We start from the raw sequence: 24,370 nt of genomic DNA on the forward strand, positions 1-24,370 counted from the left end.
TATTTTTTATCTATAATTTTTATTTTTAAAGTTTTTATTAATCGCTATAAAGAGCTCTTATTTATGTTATCTCTTTATTTTGTATTGTTTTAGTTTTACAGTCTCTAGTGTTTTCTCTGATGATGGCGTTTCCTCAGCGCAGTTTCCTTCCTGTTTTTAATTAATTTCTTATTTTGGGGTATGGATGGGTGGGAGGGGGAATGTTTTTGCATTTATGCATATCTCTGGGTGGGGGGTGGGGAGTTGTATTAAGCACTTTGTGTTACATTTGATTGTATGAAAAGTGCTATATAAATAAAGTTTTATTGATTATTAAAGTAGGTGTCCTGGGGAAATGCACCTGTTCGAAGACCAAGAAGTACTAGATACATCTTCACCTCATCACTTAATATTGTGGAAAAACTTCAGGCAGCAGTGGATGATGCCATCTTTAGTTATTAACTTCCTTGAGGGCCACTGATTCTGTTGGAAGATGCGTGGGTTACCTAGGGAGTGTTGCATTCTAGAACTTTCACCACTAGATGCCACTAAATATTCAGACATAACACACTGCACCTTATACTATGTATTTAAAAAAAGGTCAACAGGTGAACCAAAGTGACCCAATCAATAGGATTTTATAAATGTTAAATGTACAATTTAGCAAATCCATGACATTGGGGACAAACACAAATAAAGTTTCCAATTTCACCTTTTTAAAACAGCAAATTTATTTGTTTTAAAAAAATTTAAAAATCAACTGAAAAGTATTACTATTTCATTGTCACTAATAGAAACAGTACGGAAGCACTGAGTCTTTGAGCACTTTAATCCGCTCTTCAAGTATGTTAATTCAGTTCATAGATTAATCTTCTGCAAAGTGAAAGCCTCCAGGATAGAAGGATCCAGTTGGCCCAGAGGGCAGGGCTGCAAATCCACATCAAAGTTCTTGATAGTCATATCCTGGTTGTGGCAGAAGAACAGTGTCATTGACTTTACATATCCAAAAGACACAGGTCAAGAACCCACTTATATTTGATCCAGTGATGATTCTGATTCAAGAGCATTGTAGCTGATGTGCAAGCAGCCCATTCTCCAGAGTGTAGTGAGCAGGAAGTGGAAGAGTTGGTCACACAAGCTGAGAATTCGAAAAGACTGAATAAAGCGGAGTGAAACAGCAGACTGACTGTTGAGACCAGAAGAGAGAGAACTTACAGAAAAATAAAGTGGACAACTAAATCAGCAAAACACTGTCAGCTCATTACAGTTTAAAGAAAAAAATATATATATGTTTAATGATGTATTAAAAAATAGCAGTGAATTAAAAACAATACCACTTGATTCTGATCAAAAGTAATAAAACTCTGATTTACAATTTCTTCTGTGGAGAAACAATGCCGTTTTCCATATGTAAACAAATTCACTCAGAAGAGAGAAATCAAGTGTGCAGTTCTCTCAGCCTCTCCTTCAACTATGCCCAAATTACCCTTAGAGTATACGCTTGTTCCACAATCACACCAGAGATACCAAGTCAATGCCAAACATCTAGCCTTTTTCTCCACCTCAGTCTCTGTTTCATTCTTCTCAAAACACATTTCAGAAAGTGATAAAGTGACAAACCTTTGATGCAATCCCTCTGAGTGTTCTGAGAAGCTGCTGATGAGGAAGGTAGGACAATTAAGATTCAAAACCCAATGTCCTCCCTTTACCCATCAGCCCCAAACCCTCTGTCCATTCATCATTTAAAATAAGCCTCTCTAAGCCCGTCATCTGGGGTGCAGGAGAAAGTGATGCAGATAATCTGAGAAAGCATCCCAGTGCCGCCAGAGGTAAGCAAGGAGGATGACGAGAAGTAGCGTAGAGAACGTGCGGCTGCGTGTTTTCATTAAGGGGACCACACAGTTAGCCACCGTAGACACAAACACCAAAAGGACTGCCATGACAGCCAGCAGTACATTGATAAGTTTTCCAAGTAGAGTCCGGGCCGTGGCGTTCTCCAAACCCTCGAGCTGTACCACCTGCTGTTGTTGCTGCTGCAGTTCCATCTTGGAGATGCGAGTCTGACATGCCTCCAGAGCCTCCTACAGGTCAGAGACAAAATTGGCCAGTGAAATATCTCTATCCACAAAGAAGAAACGTGTCAATTTTGGGTGAAGCTTACCTGAATGTCCCTCGCTCTTTCGTAAGACTGGTAAGCAATCTTCTCCTCCATGCTGGCTAGTTCCTGTTTTAAGTTCAGAATTTCATTCTGGTGCAGTTCTGTCAAGTCGTTGAGCTGTTCTTCTAAACGTTCACACCTGCACAATATTGGCGACAACAACCATATATCACCAACAACAGGAGAATTTGTTTAGAATACTACCCATACAGACCCACTATGCTGCAGTATATATGACATGGTAAGATACCTGTATCGTTCCTCTTGCAGGGCCTCCATTATTATTGTGTAGTCCCGCTGATAATGGGTTTTTAAGCTTTCAAAAGACTCCTCCAGTCGACCTTGGTTTTCCCGGAGCTCTTGGATCTCATGGAGGATAGCATCAAAGCCTGAGGCCTGGGCGTGGTCAAGGGTATTACCTTTGGAGCTAGGAGGACCCCCGGGGGCTCCTGCAGGGGCTCCAGTCATGCTGTTGGCTCCTGCAGAGCCAGAAGTGGCACTAGAACAGTCATCATCACTGCCGTACTTTGGGCTGGATTGCAACTGTCCTGTCCCAAGGGCCCTCGTTCCCCCAGGACAAACACCTTCGTCTCCCTGGGTTTCATCCAGGGAGTCTTTCAGGCCTGCAATGTTATCAGCACTGCCAAACTTGTTGCGGATTAGGGAGGCGATTTCTCTTGGCTTCGACACCACAGCTCCAGCTGCAGAGTGTGTGGCTTGAGAGAAACTAGAGAGGCCCCCCGTCACCTGGGAGAATAGTTGAACATTGAGACTGTTACAAGTTGCATAGCAATAGAAAAACTTAGGCTATAAAACATCTGGTTGTACCATGGTAAACTGATGCAATAGATAGGCATAGACATGTGCTCAATATTGAGCAGACCATATTCAGGTTTGAAAATCACCATCTCTGACAGTCAATTGGCCAAGCAATTACTTTCCCTTTTTTTTGAAGAATGTTAAGATAAAAATCACAGAATGCAATGACAAAATAACATGCAATAATTTGTTGATTGAATTTATGCATGTCTACCTCTTTGCACTTGGTATGAATTGAGCACTGGGCCAAAATTGTATTTGTATGGAAACTGCAATGTGTGTTTGTGTGTGTGTCAGGTTCTGGGTCAATGGACACTTGCTGACAAAAGCCACATAATGTTATATGTGACTTAAGTTATGTTTGCATCAAAGTTCTGCTGTCTGACTACTGCACAGAGGGGGCACAGAAGCTTTGTTATTATACTTGTAACATCGGCATGTATAAAAATCCTGTTTCATCACAATAAACCTTATATATGCCAAATATATTAGTGTAACAATCATAATAGATGACGCAGTGCAAAGGCAAAACACTCATAACAGACTGTCAATACAGGATGTAATCAGTATTATGACCCACACAGGATCATGAAGAGACTCATCACCAATTTAACATTTTATTTTTTTCGTTTTCTAAAGATTTTAACGTTCAACAAAGCAATACATTTTAACTGCGCCCCTAAAGTGACAAGGGCGAAAAAAAAGTTTCTCGCCATGCCACTTTAGGGGCTCCATACATTTTCCATCCAAAGCCAATGTTTTTTTGTTGTTGTTCAAAATAAGTCAAAAAACCCTCCCCATGAGGCTGGGGGGGGGCCTGAGTGCACTAGGAAAGCACAAACCTTGGCTCCAACGTCTTTCAGCCCCTGATGCATGTCTCGGAAAACATCTTTGGGCTGGCGAGGAATGCCGTTGTGCTCCACCTCTCGAAGCTTCCGGTGATAGTGCTCCAGCTTCCTTTGTAGTTGCTGGATAGTCTGAGCTGACTTTTGGTTCTTCTTCTCAAACACCTGTTTGATGCGTGCACTCTGCTGTTTGTCCGCGTTGTTAGCGAGTTTCAGGTATTCGGCCACGTTGTCATCACGTGCAGTTTGTTCAATTTTGATTTGTTCCGTGAGCTTGAGGATCTTCTGTTGTAGTTGCGCAATGGCCTGCTTAGTTCGCTGGGGGTCAGGGGTATTGTCAATGACATCATACCCATCTGCACTGTAGGGGAGGGCATTGGGTGACACAGCAGGGCCTGATCCATCATAACGATCCAGCTGTTCAAAACAAAAAGTGCACAGAAAAAAAGGATAAAAGAATGAAGTGAATAATTGAGTTTTGAGTTCATCAAGAGAAAATTTAAAACACTGTTTATCAAAGCATAATTGTATCATGCATCATTGTGCATTGTGCCCTAGGCAATGTAATGCTGACAAAATAGTAATGTCTGTTTATCATGACTCTTTGTGTATTGTTAAAGGTTTGCCCTAATAAGAACCCTATCAAATGTTGTTTATTTTATATTGTCTTGAATATAAGACTTTTTTCTGGAAATAATATGTATATGTCACTACACATTCACATTCACAACAGCAGATGGCGCCTGTTAAGCAAAGATTCACCTTTGACTTCTCAGCAGAAGACAATGGCTGTGTTCGGATAGCCATACTAACGTCCTCCCTCCTACATACTGTCTACTCAAAGATCGATTGTGTATGCGAGGTGCGTCGAAATGTTCACACTGAAGTATAAGCTCAAAAATAGACCAAGTAAATTGAGGATTAGCCTAATGAGCAGTTTTTAATCTTAACATTACCTATCAAGAGGTAATTGAGTTAAAAAGCCCAGTCCAAATGATTCAAAGCCATAAACAGTGATCAGAACCCTAAGGGCCCACTCACACTAGGGCCGTTTGCCTGTTCCGTGCTGCAGGAAGATTCAGCACGATTCCCCCCCTCCCCACTCCCCCCGCTGGCCCGTGGTCACACTGCTCGTGGCCTGGGCACGATTGCACCTTGCCTACGTCACCGTGCGCGTTTAGGATTTGGAGCGTAGTCTACTTGTAGGCTATACGACTGTTTGTGAATATTTTTATCCGGCCAAATTTGCATCATATATTCCACTTCCACATTAGAGTCACGAGAATCCTTAAGCTATTGTTTTTTTTAAAGATAGCCTTGACGTAATAGGTCGCGGTGAACAGTCTCATATCTGTGCAGCACGCTGTTTATTATTAATATAACGGCCCGTCATCAGACACACGTACCGGATGGTTTTATACACATCGATCGCTCCATCAAGTAATCCAAGTCAGAACTTTTTGTATGGGCAGAGATCGTTTTTTTAAGTGTCTTAAGTTAAGACACTTGAAGTGTCTTAAGTCTAAAGTTGATGTTAAGCCTTAGTGTAGGCTACTGTTTCCTTATCACCGGGCCGCGGAGTGTGTTGTTTTGGGTTCTTCTCCACCGCCATGCGTAAAAGGACAGCTGACAGGAGGAAAAAGAAAAAAATTATCTGACGAACGTGAGTAAACACGAAAACCTTTTTGCTTTTCTTTCTGCGCTCACCTATTTAGCTCTCTCCCTCTTTTATTAGACCACACCTAGGCCGGAACGCCGCCTGTGCGCTTGCTTGTGCGCGTGTCATCGCATTAGCATCTGTACTTTGGCCACGGCACACCTCTCCCAAGTGTGCCGTGGCCAAGGGGCTGTTCCGTGCTGGAATACGGATGGCGTGGTCACACTAGCCAAACGTTCTAGACTTTAGTATGCAAATTAGCTTAGGCACGGGGCCACGGCCCTAGTGTGAGTGGCCCCTAAGACTCAAACTGAGGCTGCGTTCCAAATTTGCATACTTTTTTTTGTTTTTTTCTAAATACTTCAGCTGATCTTAAAAAATATTTTGTGAGCATGCAGTATGCTACAATTGGGAGATACTTTAACTTATTTATTTCATCATAACATTGCCTCTTGCTTAAATATCCGTGGCATTGCTGATTGTGACGTCACTTTCGGTGAGCATGGGATTGTTTGTCATAATCACCCAAAAAGCATTCTGATTTCCACATTAAAATTCTCGACCGGATGTAGTAGGCATCTGAGTATTTTTAAGCATGCTAACTCTGACCAAAATAATTGGGAAATCCTAAATCTTTTTCTAACATACTAAATAGTAGGGAAGTATGGGGATTGGAATGCAAGGAGAGTCAACTAGAGCAGTAAATATTAAATCTTGGTAATTGACACAAACTGAAAACAAATGTAAAGTTGTCGTCTCTCATAGCACAGGACGAAAGATAAAAAAAAAATTCTAAACACAGACAACATTAATGTCAGGACAGGTTCTTGGATAATTTATTTTATCTGTTCTAAGGGTTACCAAGCGTGGTGGCAAATATACAAAGAGACAACTAGTGTTCCAGAGAGTGTAAATCAACCAGCTGGGCATTGTCAATTACAAATGAAAGGTCATATGGTCAGACAAACAAGAACAGGGGGATTACATGTTTCCACATTGCTTATGACATCTGTTGAAGAACTTCCAGCCGCCAATGGAGTTGCCAAGATCTGCAAGACAGTGTCACTGCCTCTCGTTTTACGATGTTTTTATTCTCATTTGTCATTCCAGCGATTCTCCTGTCATACTGCAGACATCTAACCCCCTACTTCAATGACCCTATTATGTGTGAATTGTTATCGTCTGCTCTTATGACTGTCTCAGGCTTTCTACATTATTGTACTTTTTTTCAAATGACATTAATTTAATAAACTATTAAATTTTTCCTTTTAATCTGTTTTGTCAACGGAATGTAACTCCCTCACCCTAAATACGCAGTTTCCCTATGAACATTCAAGATCAAAAACAAACAAAGAAATAATTATCCCACTGGTTTGAGTTTGTTTAGCCCTGCAAGCAGTCTCTGACCTGAAGTACTCTCAGAGAAAGCAGAAGCTAAATTTAGAAAGGCTTAAAGCACATAGTGACCAAGTGACCAACAACTCAAAGGGAATCTCTGACCTTCCACTGCTGACAGCTCATCTCCCTATTCACCGGTGCATCCAGGCACATCTGAACCCTTGACAGCCTTTTAACATATTTGCAAAATTCCCTTAGTTTTGAATTCCTTGCATAACTCAGTTTTATCTTCTATTTTCACAGCAAGGTTGCAAGCAAATACAACGCATGTGTTTCCTCAAGAGCGCACAGTGTCTCTTGGTGTTACAATTTGAATTTGAATGTTTTATCCTAAAGCAAACGTTTTCTATTAATTCAAAACTTTAGGATCTGGCAGAGACTGGCAGTGTTCTGGGATACAAGAATGCTGGGACATGATATAACGTAATGTTGCATAAAATTGCATCAAGTGAAAAGGAAAAGTCTACTATTCATGGATGTATTACTGCTACTGTTATTTTCTTACTGTCACTTGAAATAAACAGGTTCTGAGTTTCCGAACTACACAACCAAGCAGGAGATACGTTGCCATAGAGTCAGTCAGTTTACTGTTGTCAAGACCTTGAGCCCCGTTTTCAATCTTTATTTGTTCAGTTTGGCAACAAACAAAAAGTGATATTGCATTAGCTATTAGCAGTTCCTGAACCGTTCACTGTACAGACAAACATTACTGGATTAAAAAAAATTACACCATAAAGAAAAAATGTAAACTTATTTTTCTTCTATGGTATCTATAAATATCTCTGGGCATTTATCTGTGCGAAGCATTGGAGATGTTGCTGTAAAGTCCCTGCTTAGTAAACATAACAGATTCTAGCAGTGTGGTTTATCATATCTGTGTGTTCAGATTTACATGAGTAATGTCTGAAAGAGGGAGTGTGAAGGGCAAGCCCACACGCACGCATGCAATTAACGGTTGCACGACCATGGTTTTGCGGGACTGAGACACTCACCTTGTCTGGCTCCTCAGTGGAGTGGTAACCAGAGGTCAGCAGCATGTCAGCTAGGGCTGGGCAGGTGGGCGTATCGGTGGTGGAGGAGGAGCGTGGGCGTCCAGCCTGCAGCAGGGCCTCATGGGTGCTGCGCCGGTGGATCTGTGGGCTTCCTTTCTGGGGCGGATCACCACTGCCCCCAACCCTGCTGCGCCGGCTCTGCAGGCTAGTGCCGCGCTTCATCATGGGCGGAGCACCTCGGATCTGCTGCAGCACACGGCTCAGAGCTGCGGGAGGGGCGGAAGCATCAGAATCCAAAGGGAGGGCCAAGGAGGCAGGAGCGTCCCCTACATCTGAGCCTACATCAGTGGGTTCGGAGGGAGGGGCGCCTGCCCAGGATAGGGTGGCGTCATGTGGGGAAACGGAGGAGCGTCGGCGCTGTGGCTGGAAGAACTGCTTCAGGCCATGGCCCAACGCTCCCATGTTCTCTAGGGCATTATGGGTGATTTTGGACAAGCCGTGATCGGGCTCCGACGCCCTCCTGCCACCAGGCACCACTCGGCCTGTGTCCGGATCCTCTGGACTCTGCTCACTACCCTGATCCATCTGAGACCTCCAGTTTCACAGTGAGGTTCTACAAGGGGGTGCAGGGGACTAGCTACGCCCCGTAGACACCCCCCGCCCTCCCCCCCTCTGAGAGACTGGTCGAATGCCGGAAAGCAGAGGGGATGGCGCTCAGTTGGGCCTTTTGAGTGGGCATGCATCTGTGGCTTGGCTCAATGTCATGCTTGTCTACCACAAAAGGAAAATAAAATGAATTATGACATGCAACAGTGAGGTATGAACAGAAAAAAAATAAGCTGCATAATATAAATAAACAATAAACAACTTCAACTGGGTTGCCACAGACATGACCACTTGTTTGCAGTTCAATATAAAAAGGGTGCTTGTTCATATTGTCAAAAAAATCAAATAATTAAAAAGCTACCATTTTTTTTATCTCTGCTGAATGAAAACAGTAAGTATCCCTTTAAGCCAATCGGAATGTGGCATGTCTGACGGTTACAACCCAGTAATACAAAACAACAAAGTCTACAAAATAAACAAAATTTGAGAACAGTTTCTGAAATGTCATGAAATTCAAGGCCAACTGTACTTAATCCAAGTGATGATAATTACATTTCAGAAACTATTCATTATGGAAATAATAGTAAACAGAATTGAAAGTGCTTTGATGATGCTTCAAAAGGGACTACAGAGTGTGGAAAATGTAAATTGAATTCTAAATGAATAGTGAGTGTTATCCTTTTCTCAACTTATTTAAGGTGTTCAGCAATCCAGGGCAGTCTCCTCTTCGCATCTCATATATCATATCACATATAAAGAGGCTCAATCCTGTAACTTGTAGTACAATTCCAAGTGTGTGGCTCTCAGGTGTTGGCTCATATACAAAGCATCAGTTTACAAACATGAGAAAGAAAGCAAGAGAAGTGAGATAGAGTGTAACTTACCATCAGCCCAGCTTCTCCTCTACGGACTCAGAACTCAGGATTGGCTAAATTAAGCAAACATTAAAACAAAGAAAAAAACATAAATAATAAGAAGAATAACATCTTACAGAAAAGGCAGAATTGGAACACAAACCTTCAACTTAGTAGAAACTGGTTAGAAAGGATATGTAAAGGAACGCTATACGCTGATGAGGCTTACAGTAAAAGATTCCAACATGCTGACCATGAGAAATTGTCAATGACCTAATGGACCTTTGTTTAAATTCTTAAACAAATGAACCTTGTTATGTTTATAATGGCAACTACAGTACATTACAGCATACATGCATGACATGACAACACTAGCAAGACAGTAGCTCTAGACACTGTTCCAAATAATATTTATGAATCTGCTTAAAGTGGCTACGAAGAACTTTGGCGGCTGGCGGCCCCTTTGGACAAAACCGGTAGTATTTTTATGACACCAGCTGTCGTAAAGCTGTTTTCTAGCGCGTGCTGGCCGATGCGAGTGTCAAATGGACGCCCTACCAACTGAGCTAAGGGCGCCCCGAATTTTCCTTTTTTCTATGATGGTTCAGCCCCGTTATAAGCCATTATGACGACAAATAACTGTCTCAAACAAGGCTCCCCTTCCCTTACCTGGGGCGTTAGGCTACACATATCGCGTTGCTGCGCTACACTGAAATCTGCGCCCAATTCGAATATGTGACCATAGAGCCTGCATGCGCAAGCCGATAATCGGACTGGGTGTGCGACCAGAACAAAAGCATTGATAAAAACTATATAAAAACAGCTTTATTTACACTGTCTTGTTTGCTGTTAAAGGTAATTTTTGATCATCAGAGGAAAAATTGACTGTTTTAAAGATATTCAAAAGTTCCTCGTAGCCGCTTTAAAGGTGCTATCTCTGCTGCCCAGCTCGTATCAGGAGTGGGGGCTAACAATGTGAAGGCTTTCTTTAAATAGCTAAAACTATACCAAATACGAATTAAATACTAGTTTTTGATCAATTTGATCATTTCTCACAAATGCAATTCACTCATGCACTAACTGGACAGGACACACTGAAAATGAAAACGCATCATTGTGCTTTTGTGTCTCTGAACATACGTATATAAAGGTGCATATGCACAACAAGTATTCCTTATTGTCAGTGAATACAAGGAACAAAAATGTAAGAGAACACAGTGAATCCTAAGTATTCTTATAAACAAAATTAATATAACTTCAATAGAGGCTTCACCTAGAGACTCAGGCCTTGTAGCAGACCCGGGTTTAAATCCGACCCGTGGTCAGTTCTCTACATTTCATTCCCTCTCTGCCCCATTCCATCTCTCTGCACTGCCAATAAAGCCTTGAAAAGCCCAAAAAATTCTCTAAAAAAAAATGTTTATATATTTTTTTTTAATTAAAAAGAAATCTGAAAAGAAAAATAATTTTTAGAACTGGAAATCGGTACTGATATCGCAAAATTAAATATTGCGATATATCGCAATATCGATTTTTTAACACAGCCCTATTCTCACATGACCAGATGGAGCATCCATTTAAAAATATATGTTTACAGTACCTGTGATTGATTTAACACAAGGCAGTTAAGAGCTCAAACCACAGACCCAAATTTTGGACACTGATGCTTTGGGGCATGGATTATGTGTTTACATAGAGACTGAAAAATTGATCACAATTGATCAAAATCATTTGATGAAATTCGGTACTTTGGCTTCACTGCTCGAAATCTACCCCTTTTAAGTGCCCAGTGCTCATAAACAAATAACAAAATGCTTGATTTGTTTGCACTGCATGTGTTCAAAATCACATATTCATGAGTTAATTTAAACCTGAATTACAGCATTTACTCAGCATGCAAACCAACATTTCTATGAACTTTTTCTGTACATTATAAATAGTACAGTTAAACTTTTCTAGAAGGCATAGTGAGTAGTGCCGTGCGTTTCCATGAAGGAAATAACCAAAGCCTAAAGTCATGGTGGCTAACTATGAAGTGCATGGTTTATTTTGCAGACAAACAGAACAATTAATCCACGAGTCAGCAGTACTACAACGTATCACTTAACAAGCCAGCAGCACAATCTAACACCAAAAAAGCCTTTGAAATGCTCCATTAGTGATACAACAGTGACTCATTACTGCTGTTAGATAAGAAAGCACTTTGTATAAAGGGTAGGTGGTGGTGGAAAAGTACAATTATAAAAAAGAGTTTCATTACTAATTCTTGCTAATTAACATCCTTCAACTAAAGCTGCTTCATGTGTAAAAAAATGTATCAGGGTTCACTTACTGCTGTTGCTCATTTTTCTAATTACTTTTAAAAAATATGAAAACGTCAATAGATTGTTTACATTAAGCAACCCCTCCCTCTGTAGGGAAATACTCTGGGTATAAACAGACTACTGGTAACTCTAACCTGCATGCATTGTATTGACAACACAGCGAACAAATAATGAAGTTATGTCAAACATTCTGTGTAAGCATGTTTCGTTGGCTGCTACTGTAAAAACACGTGCCAGGTAGAGGGTCAAATAGTTTTTTTCGCTTTGGTAACCACACACCATAATGTTACGGTTATCACTTGTAAAATATAGCTAATGAAACTATGTGGAGAACGTATTTAACACTTCTGACTTCTGTGGATGCCTTTAAACGACTGACTCACTGACTGAGAAGAAACGGTCTCTTTGATTCAGTGCAACATATCACAGTACGTTTTGTAAGATCAAAACTCAAGTAGATTTAGGAAAAAAACTTCCACACAGACATGGAATCTATATTCTTCATCTGATTTTATACTGAAAAATACGACATCCGACTCCTCTGGGCTAAGGGAAACATGTTCTCTGTAAGTGGGTCAGCCAACGTCCGCCAATCACTCTATGCATGCAGTGCTCCAAGGTCACACCATCTACAGAGTGGTTTGCATGTCTAAAAGCATCGAAGCCTTGACTTGTAGTGAAGAAACATTTCTGCAACATGAGAGCAGTCTTCTTGGGTTATTGCTACCTGCATTATTTCACTATCGCTACATCTGCACATACAAATACAAAACAATACATAAAACACAATAAAATATATATTTCACATGGAAAGATTAGCTGTCATTTAGAAATTATTTAAAAATATTTTGAATAGTGAAAATGAGAAGAAAATCCTATATAGTCCGCATTTCTTCTGCATTGTTCAGTTCGCTTTCTTTAAGTCATATTTTGATGCTTGCCGAGACATTGTCTTGCAGCTGATAACCATTTTCATTCCTGATAGAAACATGCATGAGAAAATTAGTTCAGACTGTTATTCCTCTTTTAAACTTATACTCTATAATCTATATAGTAAATCGAGATAAAAAATATTTCTGGGCGAAAATCTATTAACAATCAAAAACAATAACTAAGCTTTAGTTAAAATAATAAAAACTGGGGAACACAAGTCAGTGAGTTAAACATACCTTCAGATGTGGTCATCAGCCATTTATTTGTGGATTTATTTACTAAATAAAGGCTTAATCCAACTGCTTCCTCTGTGTAATTATTACAAATGGAAATCTGGTGGGATAGCTGTCGAACTGTAGTCAGCTGTTTCCGTGGACATTTAGAAAAATCACATGCTGCAAAGAAAAAAGCAGACAAACGGATGCAAAGATAACATGAGAAACTTTTGTAAAAAGGTTAAAAAAGGTAACCTGGAGCAACGTTTGTCTACCCAAGGCAAAACATGTTTTGGTAAATGAGACATTAGGCTTGTTCTTCATAAAGTGCACCTCGCATGGAAAGCAGACGAGAGCAGAACATCAGACTGCTGACTCGGTCAAATGTTGGTGGGCTTAACTTTTAATGTAACCATTAAATCAGTTTTCCTCTGTTACTTCAAAATCCGCTGCCCTGTCGCTGGGCCTTTTCACCTCAACCTTAATCAATTTAAAACATAAATCAATAGCAAAAATACATAGGGAAAGTGATGCAGTAAATAGGACCATACGGTTAATTGATCCGTCAGATATTGTTTACTGAGGTGTTATGTTAACAATCCTCACTACCAGTACACTAAAACAATAAGTCATATTCACACAATCGTCTAGAACTATCATGATTGTGTGCAGTTTATGAGAACTACCTTTAATGCATTCTGAATGTATTCAGCCACTCTGACTGATAAGTCACAGTCATCCACAGAAAACAATTCATATAGTGCTCCATTCACATGACATCAGAAGAAGTCAGGATGATTTTGATAGTAAGCTAAGAGGCGAACACTGTCAGCTCATACAGTCCAACCGAACAGCTGAAACCGACAAAGAGACCCTTAGCTGGTGAACATTTTAAAGCGTATTGGAGGCTAAAACATAGATAATAGTGAATATTGGACTTACATTTAGTCTGTATATGTAATTAAGCAACATGTTCACCATAACAACTATAAACCCCAAAAGCAATAATACACCGGTCTGTGTATTTCAGGCAGTTCTGGAGGACCTGAAAGTGCCACTAATAATCAGATAAATTAAAGCCCTGTCCATGAAATCTGGGCTCCCCCTTTGGGCTAGCTGGAGATGAAGCATTACATTTTTTCTTGCTTTAGAACGTACGTAACACAGCGAAGATGAAAATGGGGAAAAAAAATAACACGAAGCTCATTTACAGCATTTAAGCCTCCAAGGGCTTTTAGCTTAATTAATCGTGTAATGTTAATTAATAGCCAAGTGCTGAATTATAACCGCTTGGGACCATCTACAGGGCATGAACCAAATACCTGACTTTAAGAGCCAAGACTGCAATAAAATAATTCAAATAATGTAAAACCATCGCATTAAGAGGCGGATTCAGCCGTCGTGCATTTCGATGAGATCATCTTTTCCACCCTTCAGTAATAACCAGGTAATAACACCTACCGGCGTAAGAATAAAGTTACCTTTGGATAAGACTATTACACGAAATAAAAAATCTCATTTAAATATAAAACATTTGAGAGTTTAGAAACAGCATGTAGTCTTGGTTAGTTAGCTTAAATTACTCAGTAGGTTACAGGTGCATTCGGTGTCATTAGGCTACATGTAAGATAACTGTAGTTAACGAGTCTGCTTCAAAATGAAGAAAGAAGATAATTGTATACGTTAACTCGTGTAGATAAACACTGGGTTGTTTTCACGAGTATCGTTTTTAAGTAATTGTAAATACTCTGAACCCGAGGGTTTAACGTTAGCTTAAGATAAGAGGAGGATGAAATTAGCTGCTCGTTAGCCAACATCCGTAGGCCTGTCCGTTAAAAACACCAAATTGTAGGACACGTTTCCTGAAAATGTCAACGTAGTCTGTCGCTATTTTGTAGGGTGGTGCTAACCGCTGTGGAAGATAAAGTCAGGATCCACCGCTGTCCAAGTTTTCGTAGCTTGTCGGCTCTTTTTGTAGCTACCAGTACGAGCTAACGTGGTGCACCGGAGCGCGTTCATTTTACTCTACGGTGCACACCGTCGCGTCTGTGCGGGGCGAGGTCACAGCCTTATTACGTTCCAAATGTGTAGAGACCTGGGGCCTATCCGAAAACTCTTTTTTGCATAGGAAATTTCCTTTCCTATCGAGATGACCCGGAAGTGCTCGGCAGATAGGTGAATCCGAATAACCAAAATGCATAGGAAAGGAGCCTCGATTCATCCTTTAACCCTCCTTTAGCATAGGTTACTCCTGACCAACCTTTGCTAAAGGAACGTAGATAGTGGTATCCCATAATCCTTTGCGGCGGCAAGATTTAAAGCAACAGGCCACCGCCGGAGTTTACCGACTCTACACGAATACGAACGAGAGGTAAAACAGAAGAGAGGAGAGGAGAAGAGAGGAAGATTTAACTCGGCTAAAACAAAATACTCCCCCCCCCCCACGCACACACACAGGCTAAAGATAATAAAGAACTCATAAAAGACCAACATCATAATAGTTATTTTCGTAGCACATAATTTACACCATAAGAAAATAAAATACCAACTTCACATTTAATGAAGTTACTGGGGGCAGTTCATTTCAACATCAACACAAGTGTAGCCTCTTTTTATTCCACATGTGAATTGGGATGTATGGGAGTGATTCTCACTCTGTTGGCGACAACCTGATTAAAATCAATATGAAAAGAACGCATGGATCAAACGAGCGCTTGTTGTAGTCCATTTTCGGAGAATAGTGAAGTTTCACGCTAGTGACTCACGTCAGCAATACTCGCCGTCGCGCAATGACGTCGGTTAGGAAAAGTGGAGTCGAATTCATTTGAAACAGCACTGTCCTTTCCTATGTTCGATAGGAAGCACCTTTCATCTCTCCTTAACCCCGATGACGTTTAGGGGTTAAGGTATAGGAAAGGAGGCTTATAGGTTAGGAGATTGGACTTTTCGGATAGGCCCCTAGGGTCTATTTGATATTTAGCATTCAAAACAATTGTCGGAGGGAACCGTATCTGACAGCAGACTCAAACTTTAAAGTGTGCAGTTTAATAACCCGCCTTCCGGCTCACCTAGTTTGTGTGTTATTGATACCAGGTTTCGATAATGCTGTGTGTGACAAATTATGTGTGCTGCTCGGCTTCTGAACAGGATGGTTGACTTGCACTTGACTTGATTACCTCATCTCACTGCTAATTTTAATATATTAGCTAATAAACGGACTCAAATTATCAACAACATTATTGTTGTGCAAAAAATCCGGTGGTGCCAATCCTGAAGATTGGCAGATGTTGGTTGGCAGATGTTGGTTGTTGTGTTATAGGCTAACTTGACATGGCTTTGTGGTGATAGTTTACTTCCTCCAACTGATGGCCATCAAACTATCGTATCTAACATTGATAATGAAGTAGCCTAACTGTAATTGTCTACAACCAAAAAGTTATATTTCAGAGCCATTTAAATAATCCGAATCCAAATATGGCATTGATTTTGCCTACCATTATTAGGCTAAGTGAAACTACATTTTCACTGAAATGCAAACCTGACACACATACCATCATAAACTGGCTCCAGCTCAAACATAGGCTACCAGGTAAACTCAGATTGAGGATATTAGGCCTATGTGGTTACCATCTGTCACACCTCGGAGTCTTGTATTTCGGCGTACGTGTATTCCACAGGTTTGCATTAGATCCTTCGCCCCCTTCTTTACAAATCAAATCAACCGGTGCATAACTGAGGACAAAGTCCAAATTATATCAATCAATGGCATATTCTGGTTTAACCGTAGTAAAAACAAACGCAAAACATTGTATTTCACTGAACCCGGCCGTCCTAGGTGTTGCCTCTAAAGTTGCACCTTCCCAAATCAAATGTTGTCTCTTCAACACATCGCCTTTCGTAATCGTACACTTCTCAATGCAGGTTATAGGCTACTCAACATCGCCCATCCAGACTATCCTGGGTGGCAAAACAGGCGCTTACTCGCCGCCTCAGGCTAACAGCGCTCCAGCCTCATCCGATAGCGACAGGCAAACAGCGGAGGGGATAAACAACGCAAATCAACCACAATATAAGTGCAGGTCGCGTAGCAGTAGACATTTCATTCATAGACCGGTTCGCGAAAAAGATGTGTGTTTTGCTTGCTTCAACTTACATGGGCGCTGAGAGGATTGTGTTGATGACCATTCATTTCTCCCGACGGTGGAACACTCCCACGGTGACGTCAAATAGCGTGCTCCACGTCAGAACAGCTGAGCAGCAGACAGCTACCAGTCCCATCCGAGCAATGGGTTTATGACTATTTTATACATTTGAGATTGTAAGTATGCTTGTGAAAGCGACCACAGGGCTGTGGCTACCTTTGAGGACAATGATTTAAAAAATACATAGGCCTATTTCGTATAAACGGTTTGAAGTAGCCTTTGTTTTAGACTCGCTGTAGGCCAGAGTTGTACAACTCTATTTGGGCAATACGTTTCCCACCAAACAAACCCACTTAAACCTGGCAGAATCCAGCTTAAAAGGTTTATCTTAAAATACCTATTCAAGTAGGCTATTTATAGAGACACAATATACTAAAGGACGACTAAATAAATTAACAACTTTTTTGAGAATTGATTGATTCATCACTAAACTCGTTTCTCTTAAAGCAAATAGGCCTATTCTATCACCGGCTGAATGATGGTCTGGCTCTCAAACTGATGGTACGACTTCATTGCAAAAAGGGTAACACTTTACAATAAGGTACACAAAAAAAGAGTAGTTACCCTTTTGAAAAGGTTAGTTACCCTTTTCAAAAAGGTTAGTTACCCTTTTCAAAAAGAGTAGTTACCCTTTTGAAAAAGAGTAGTTACCCTTTTGAAAAGGTTAGTTACCCTTTTGAAAAGGTTAGTTACCCTTTTGAAAAGGTTAGTTACCCTTTTCAAAAAGGTTAGTTACCCTTTTCAAAAAGGTTAGTTACCCTTTTGAAAAGGTTAGTTACCCTTTTGAAAAGGTTAGTTTACCTTTTGAAAAGGTAAGTTTTTGAATTTTCTCCATCCACTTAGAATGGGGCTGTGGAGTCATTTTTGGAAAATAACATTTCAGATCCACATACATATTTTCATATATTTTCATATTTTCGGGGTCCTGGGGCCCATTCCAGAGGAGGTAATTTCAAACTCCTGAAAAAGTTGAACATTTTGAAAGTTATTAGAGGAAAAGCATTCTCAAACTCTCGACTTAGGCAAATTTCACTTAGTTCAAGTTACCCTTTTGAAAAGTTTAGTTACCCTTTTGAAAAAGGTTAGTTACCCTTTTCAAAAAGGTTAGTTACCCTTTTCAAAAAGAGTAGTTACCCTTTTGAAAAAGAGTAGTTACCCTTTTGAAAAGGTTAAAATACCTATTCAAGTAGGCTATTTATAGAGACACAATATACTAAAGGACGACTAAATAAATTAACAACTTTTTTGAGAATTGATTGATTCATCACTAAACTCGTTTCTCTTAAAGCAAATAGGCCTATTCTATCACCGGCTGAATGATGGTCTGGCTCTCAAACTGATGGTACGACTTCATTGCAAAAAGGGTAACACTTTACAATAAGGTACACAAAAAAAGAGTAGTTACCCTTTTGAAAAGGTTAGTTACCCTTTTCAAAAAGGTTAGTTACCCTTTTCAAAAAGAGTAGTTACCCTTTTGAAAAAGAGTAGTTACCCTTTTGAAAAGGTTAGTTACCCTTTTGAAAAGGTTAGTTACCCTTTTGAAAAGGTTAGTTACCCTTTTCAAAAAGGTTAGTTACCCTTTTCAAAAAGGTTAGTTACCCTTTTGAAAAGGTTAGTTACCCTTTTGAAAAGGTTAGTTTACCTTTTGAAAAGGTAAGTTTTTGAATTTTCTCCATCCACTTAGAATGGGGCTGTGGAGTCATTTTTGGAAAATAACATTTCAGATCCACATACATATTTTCATATATTTTCATATTTTCGGGGTCCTGGGGCCCATTCCAGAGGAGGTAATTTCAAACTCCTGAAAAAGTTGAACATTTTGAAAGTTATTAGAGGAAAAGCATTCTCAAACTCTCGACTTAGGCAAATTTCACTTAGTTCAAGTTACCCTTTTGAAAAGTTTAGTTACCCTTTTGAAAAAGGTTAGTTACCCTTTTCAAAAAGGTTAGTTACCCTTTTCAAAAAGAGTAGTTACCCTTTTGAAAAAGAGTAGTTACCCTTTTGAAAAGGTTAGTTACCCTTTTGAAAAGGTTAGTTACCCTTTTGAAAAGGTTAGTTACCCTTTTCAAAAAGGTTAGTTACCCTTTTGAAAAGGTTAGTTACCCTTTTGAAAAGGTTAGTTTACCTTTTGAAAAGGTAAGTTTTTGAATTTTCTCCATCCACTTAGAATGGGGCTGTGGAGTCATTTTTGGAAAATAACATTTCAGATCCACATACATATTTTCATATATTTTCATATTTTCGGGGTCCTGGGGCCCATTCCAGAGGAGGTAATTTCAAACTCCTGAAAAAGTTGAACATTTTGAAAGTTATTAGAGGAAAAGCATTCTCAAACTCTCGACTTAGGCAAATTTCACTTAGTTCAAGTTACCCTTTTGAAAAGTTTAGTTACCCTTTTGAAAAAGGTTAGTTACCCTTTTCAAAAAGGTTAGTTACCCTTTTCAAAAAGAGTAGTTACCCTTTTGAAAAGGTTAGTTACCCTTTTGAACTAAGTGAAATTTGCCTAAGTCGAGAGTTTGAGAATGCTTTTCCTCTAATAACTTTCAAAATGTTCAACTTTTTCAGGAGTTTGAAATTACTTCCTCTGGAATGGGCCCCAGGACCCTGAAAATATATGAAAATATGTATGTGGATCTGAAATGTTATTTTCCAAAAATGACTCCACAGCCCCATTCTAAGTGGATGGAGAAAATTCAAAAACGTACCTTTTCAAAAGGGTAACTAACCTTTACAAAAGGGTAACTACTCTTTTTCAAAAGGGTAACTACTCTTTTTGAAAAGGGTAACTAACCTTATTGAAAAGGGTAACTAACCTTTTCAAAAGGGTAACTAACCTTTTCAAAAGGGTAACTACTCTTTTTGAAAAGGGTAACTAACCTTTTCAAAAGGGTAACTAACCTTTTCAAAAGGGTAACTACTCTTTTTTCAAAAGGGTAACTACTCTTTTTGAAAAGGGTAACTAACCTTTTCAAAAGGGTAACTACTCTTTTCGAAAAGGGTAAATACTCTTTTTGAAAAGGGTAACTAACCTTTTTGAAAAGGGTAACTACTCTTTTTCAAAAGGGTAACTAACCTTTTCAAAAGGGTAACTACTCTTTTCGAAAAGGGTAAATACTCTTTTTGAAAAGGGTAACTAACCTTTTTGAAAAGGGTAACTAACCTTTTCAAAAGGGTAACTACTCTTTTTGAAAAGGGTAACTAACCTTTTTGAAAAGGGTAACTAACCTTTTTGAAAAGGGTAACTAACCTTTTCAAAAGGGTAAATACTCTTTTTGAAAAGGGTAACTAACCTTTTTGAAAAGGGTAACTAACCTTTTCAAAAGGGTAACTACTCTTTTTTTGTGTACCTTATTGTAAAGTGTTACCCAGACAGTTTAATGGTAATAACACAATATTAATCAAAATACTAACCAACCTTGTGCCCTTCACAGACAGGACCAAACAATTAAATACGCATCAGATTAAACTGATAATGAAAACAATGTAAATTACAGCCTTAATACTGATAAATTAAATCTAGGCCTACAGAAAATATTATTGTTTTATTTTACAAAAAATAAGAGGTTATGTATTAGCCTATATATTTATATGGGTGTAACTCATGACCTAATTGTTTATAGATCAAAGATACAGGCTTTAATGTCTTACCATCCTTACCTCAGACATCGAGAAAAAATGTATTCTATTTAGCAGGACAGGAGCCTTTGAGGGTTTGATACAGAAACCGGCCAAATCTGTGAGGTTTACCAACATTCATGAATGGGGCCGGGAACTCCTGAACTGGAGGCATGGCATGGTAGACTTTGACACTCAGACGGAGCCAGGTTTGCAGGAGGCGTAGTAGGAGGATCAGGAAATACCGGCATGGGAACCTGCTGAGGAACATAATATGTTGGTATGGAAGGGTGCGGGTAGTAAAATAGTTTTCAAACAAAAGGGTAGTACCTGCACTGGTTGTTGAAGCGTTAACTGGAATGGCAGTTTGAGTATTGTGTCTTTGAAAATGAAACAACAAAGGGATCTGGTAGGTCTGATGATACAAGTGATGTGGAGGCAGCACAAGTTTGAAGAATGGGGGAAAGGCAAGGCAAGGCAAGGCAAGTTTATTTATAAAGCACATTTCGGACACAAGGCCATTCAAGGTGCTTTACAGATGCAAAAACAAAAACACATCAAGAATAGAGCACACATTAAAAAAATACATAAAAAAAGCGAATGAGAAACATGAAACATTAAAACTCACATACAAAACCTGGTGAAAAAACTGAAACTAAAGTTAGGTTTTTTCTTTAGGAATAAGTCATGTTTTTCTCTCGAGGCCAGACGGCGATTAGTCGAAGCTACCTTCTTGCCGGTTCTTGATTATGGTGATCTGTTATACATGAATGCATCAGCTCACTGTCTACATATGTTGGACACTGTATACCATGGAGCTTTGAGGTTCATTACAAACAACAGAGCCTTAACCCATCATTGTACGCTGTACTCAAGAGTAAACTGGCCTTCTCTTTTTATTAGACGACTTAGTCATTGGTATGTTTTTATTTACAAGGCGATCTTATGTAAACTCCCTTGTTATTTGTCATCGTATATGTCCAGAAAATGTGTCCCCCATGCGTTAAGGTCTCAGGACATCGTGCTCATGTCTGTCCCTCAAGCTCGTACAGAGCTGGGTAAAACAGCTTTTCAGTGTTTTGCGCCGTCGGCATGGAATAACCTGCAGAAGCAGCTTAAGCTTCAGCACCTAGTAACTCTGAACAAATTTAAGGCTGTTGTTCAGAGTTTGAAGTTGGACTCCATCGGAAATTGTGAATGTTTTTAGTTAAGAATCTTATTTTTATATGTTTTACAACTGCTCTTAATATAGAACTTGTATTTTGTAATGTGTTTTATGTGTAACTGTGTTCTGCTGTACAGCTTGGCCAGGTCTCTCTTGTAAAAGAGATTTTAATCTCAATGAGACTAACCTGGTTAAATAAAGGATAAATAAAAATAAATAAAAAATGAATATAAATAAAACATAAAATAATTAAAAAGTTTAAAAAGAATAAAAATAAATAAAAATTTAAAATTACAGGTTAAAACGGAAACAGTAAAGTCTTCAGACCTGATTTAAAAGAGCCGAGTGTTGAAGCGGACCTCAAGTCCCGTGGAAGTTTATTCCAGAGCTTTGGTGCATTAAAACTGAAGGCTGACTCTCCCTGTCTAGTCCTTACTCTGGGGACTGTCAGTAGCCCAGTGTCAGACGATCTGAGAGCTCTGACTGGTTCATATGGGATCAGCAGGTCAGCGATGTATTTGGGGCCTAAACCATTTAGGGCTTTATAGACCAACATCAATATTTTAAAATCAATTCTTAGAGTGACAGGAAGCCAGTGTAAAGACCTAAGAACTGGGGTAATGTGATCCACTTTTTTGGTCCTAGTGAGGACTCGAGCAGCAGCGTTTTGAATTAGCTGAAGCTGTCTGATTGACTTTTTAGGAAGGCCTGCAAAGACACTATTACAGTAGTCAAGTCTACTAAAAATAAATGCATGGACAAGTTTTCTAAGTCCTGCTGAGACAGTAGCCCTTTAATTCTTGATATATTTTTAAGGTGGTAGTAGGCTGACTTAGTAATTGATTTAATGTGTTTTTTGAAATTCAAGTCTGAATCTATGACTACTCCAAGATTTCTAGCTTGGTGTGTGCTTTCTAACATAACAGATTTAAGCTGTGCGCTGACTTTTAATTGTTCTTCCCTGTTACCAAAGACAATTACTTCAGTTTTGTCTTTGTTTAATTGAAGAAAGTTTTGGCACATCCAGTCATTGATTTGTTCAATGCACTTACTTAGTGCTTGGATCGGACTGTAGTCTCCTGGTGATATGGTTATGTAAATTTGTGTGTCGTCTGCATAATTATGGTAACATAATTTGCTCTTGTTCATAATCTGAGCTAGTGGGAGCATGTAGATGTTGAACAGATGAGGCCCAAGAATGGAACCCTGGGGGACCCCGCATGTAATATTTGTTCTCTCGGATGTGAAATTGCCTATTGATACATAGTAGTCTCTGTCCTTTAAGTATGATTCAAACCAGTTTAGTACAGTTCCAGAAAGTCTAACCCAGTTTGCTAGTCGATCTAGTAATATGCTGTGGTCAACTGTGACGAACGCAGCACTGAGATCCAATAAAACTAATACAGAGCTTTTGCCACTGTCTGTGTTTAAGTGGATGTCATTGAGGACCTTAACCAGAGCAGTCTCAGTGCTGTGGTGTTGACAAAAACCTGACTGGAAAACATCAAAGCAGTTGTTCATTGCTATGTAGTTATTTAGCTGCTGATAGACAGCTTTTTCAATGATCTTGCTTAAAAATGGCAGGTTAGATATGGGCCTATAATTGTTCATGACTGATGTTTCTAGGTTGTTCTTTTTTAGGAGTGGCTTGATGACTGCTGTTTTCAGGGCCTGTGGGAATACACCTGTCCGAAGGGACATGTTGACAATTTCTTGGACATCTGAGGCCATACAGCTAAAAACTGTTTTAAAGAAACCTGTGGGTAGAATGTCAAGGCAACAGGAGGAGGAATTCAGGTGTTGTATAATGTCCTCCAGGTTTTTCTGGTTAATCAGACAAAATTCTGTCATGGCATTTGGATTGATTTCAAGTGGGCACAGGGATAAAACATATCTTGAAACCGGTATTGATGTGATGACAGCTTGTCTAATTTTATGAATTTTGTCAGTAAAGAAGGAGGCAAATTCATTGCAGGTCCTCGTGGAGAGAAGTTCAGATGCTACTGACACAGGAGGGTTTGTGAGCCTGTCAACAGTAGAAAATAGGGCACGTGCATTGTTCTTGTTTTTGGTGATGATGTCAGAGAAAAAAGACTGCCTTGCATTTCTCAGTTCCGAGTTAAAAGTGCGAAGTTTTCCTTTGAAGATGTCATAATGAACATTGAGATTTGATTTTCGCCACCTACGTTCTGCTTTACGGCACTCTCTTTTTTCTAGTCTGACCTGCGGGGCATTTCTCCATGGGGATCTTTTTTTTACCAGAGACGGCCTTCACCTTAGTAGGTGCAATGGCATCAATAATATTTGTAATTTTTGAGTTGAAGTTATCCACAAAGGAAAGGAAAGGATATAGAGAGAGTGCAATGGCGACTGCTGCAGGGCGGGTGCAGGTGTGGTTACCAAACTCTGTGCTAGAAGGATAAGGGGTTGTTGGATGGAAATTTCCAGGTACCATCGGGAATTGTGGGAGAAAAAATAATGGACTTTGCTGCATCCTTAGTTGAGCCGGAGCAGCAGCAGTGTTTTCACTGAGAAATGAACAGTACTGAGAGAACTGGTTACTGTGTCATGATTGCACATACCGAGCAGGTGCCTTCTGATTCTGCAC

At 39.6% G+C, this 24,370-nt stretch overlaps 1 protein-coding gene across 6 annotated transcripts; it reads right to left on the reverse strand.

Annotated features, from left to right (window-relative positions):
• Nucleotides 1-685: 685 nt before the first annotated feature.
• Nucleotides 686-16,987, reverse strand: tmcc1b (transmembrane and coiled-coil domain family 1b). 6 transcript variants are annotated; one of them, XM_080026256.1, is made up of 9 exons: nt 16,934-16,987; nt 12,802-12,960; nt 9,339-9,382; nt 7,849-8,619; nt 3,799-4,218; nt 2,388-2,884; nt 2,141-2,276; nt 1,998-2,060; nt 686-942 (listed from the first exon to the last, which is right to left on the reverse strand). In XM_080026256.1, the coding sequence occupies exons 4-9, from the start codon at nt 8,431-8,433 to the stop codon at nt 838-840; spliced, it is 1,806 nt and encodes a 601-aa protein (XP_079882382.1). In that variant the 5' UTR covers nt 8,434-8,619; nt 9,339-9,382; nt 12,802-12,960; nt 16,934-16,987; the 3' UTR covers nt 686-837. The 6 variants fall into 6 exon arrangements, with proteins under 6 accessions (XP_079882382.1, XP_079882381.1, XP_079882377.1 ...); XM_080026255.1 differs by having other exon boundaries at nt 1,935-2,060; XM_080026251.1 differs by having other exon boundaries at nt 686-2,060.
• Nucleotides 16,988-24,370: the final 7,383 nt, after the last annotated feature.

The sequence above is a fragment of the Ammodytes marinus genome (assembly GCF_949987685.1).
Source record: "Ammodytes marinus genome assembly, chromosome: 4".
Classification (NCBI taxonomy): domain Eukaryota; kingdom Metazoa; phylum Chordata; class Actinopteri; order Uranoscopiformes; family Ammodytidae; genus Ammodytes; species Ammodytes marinus.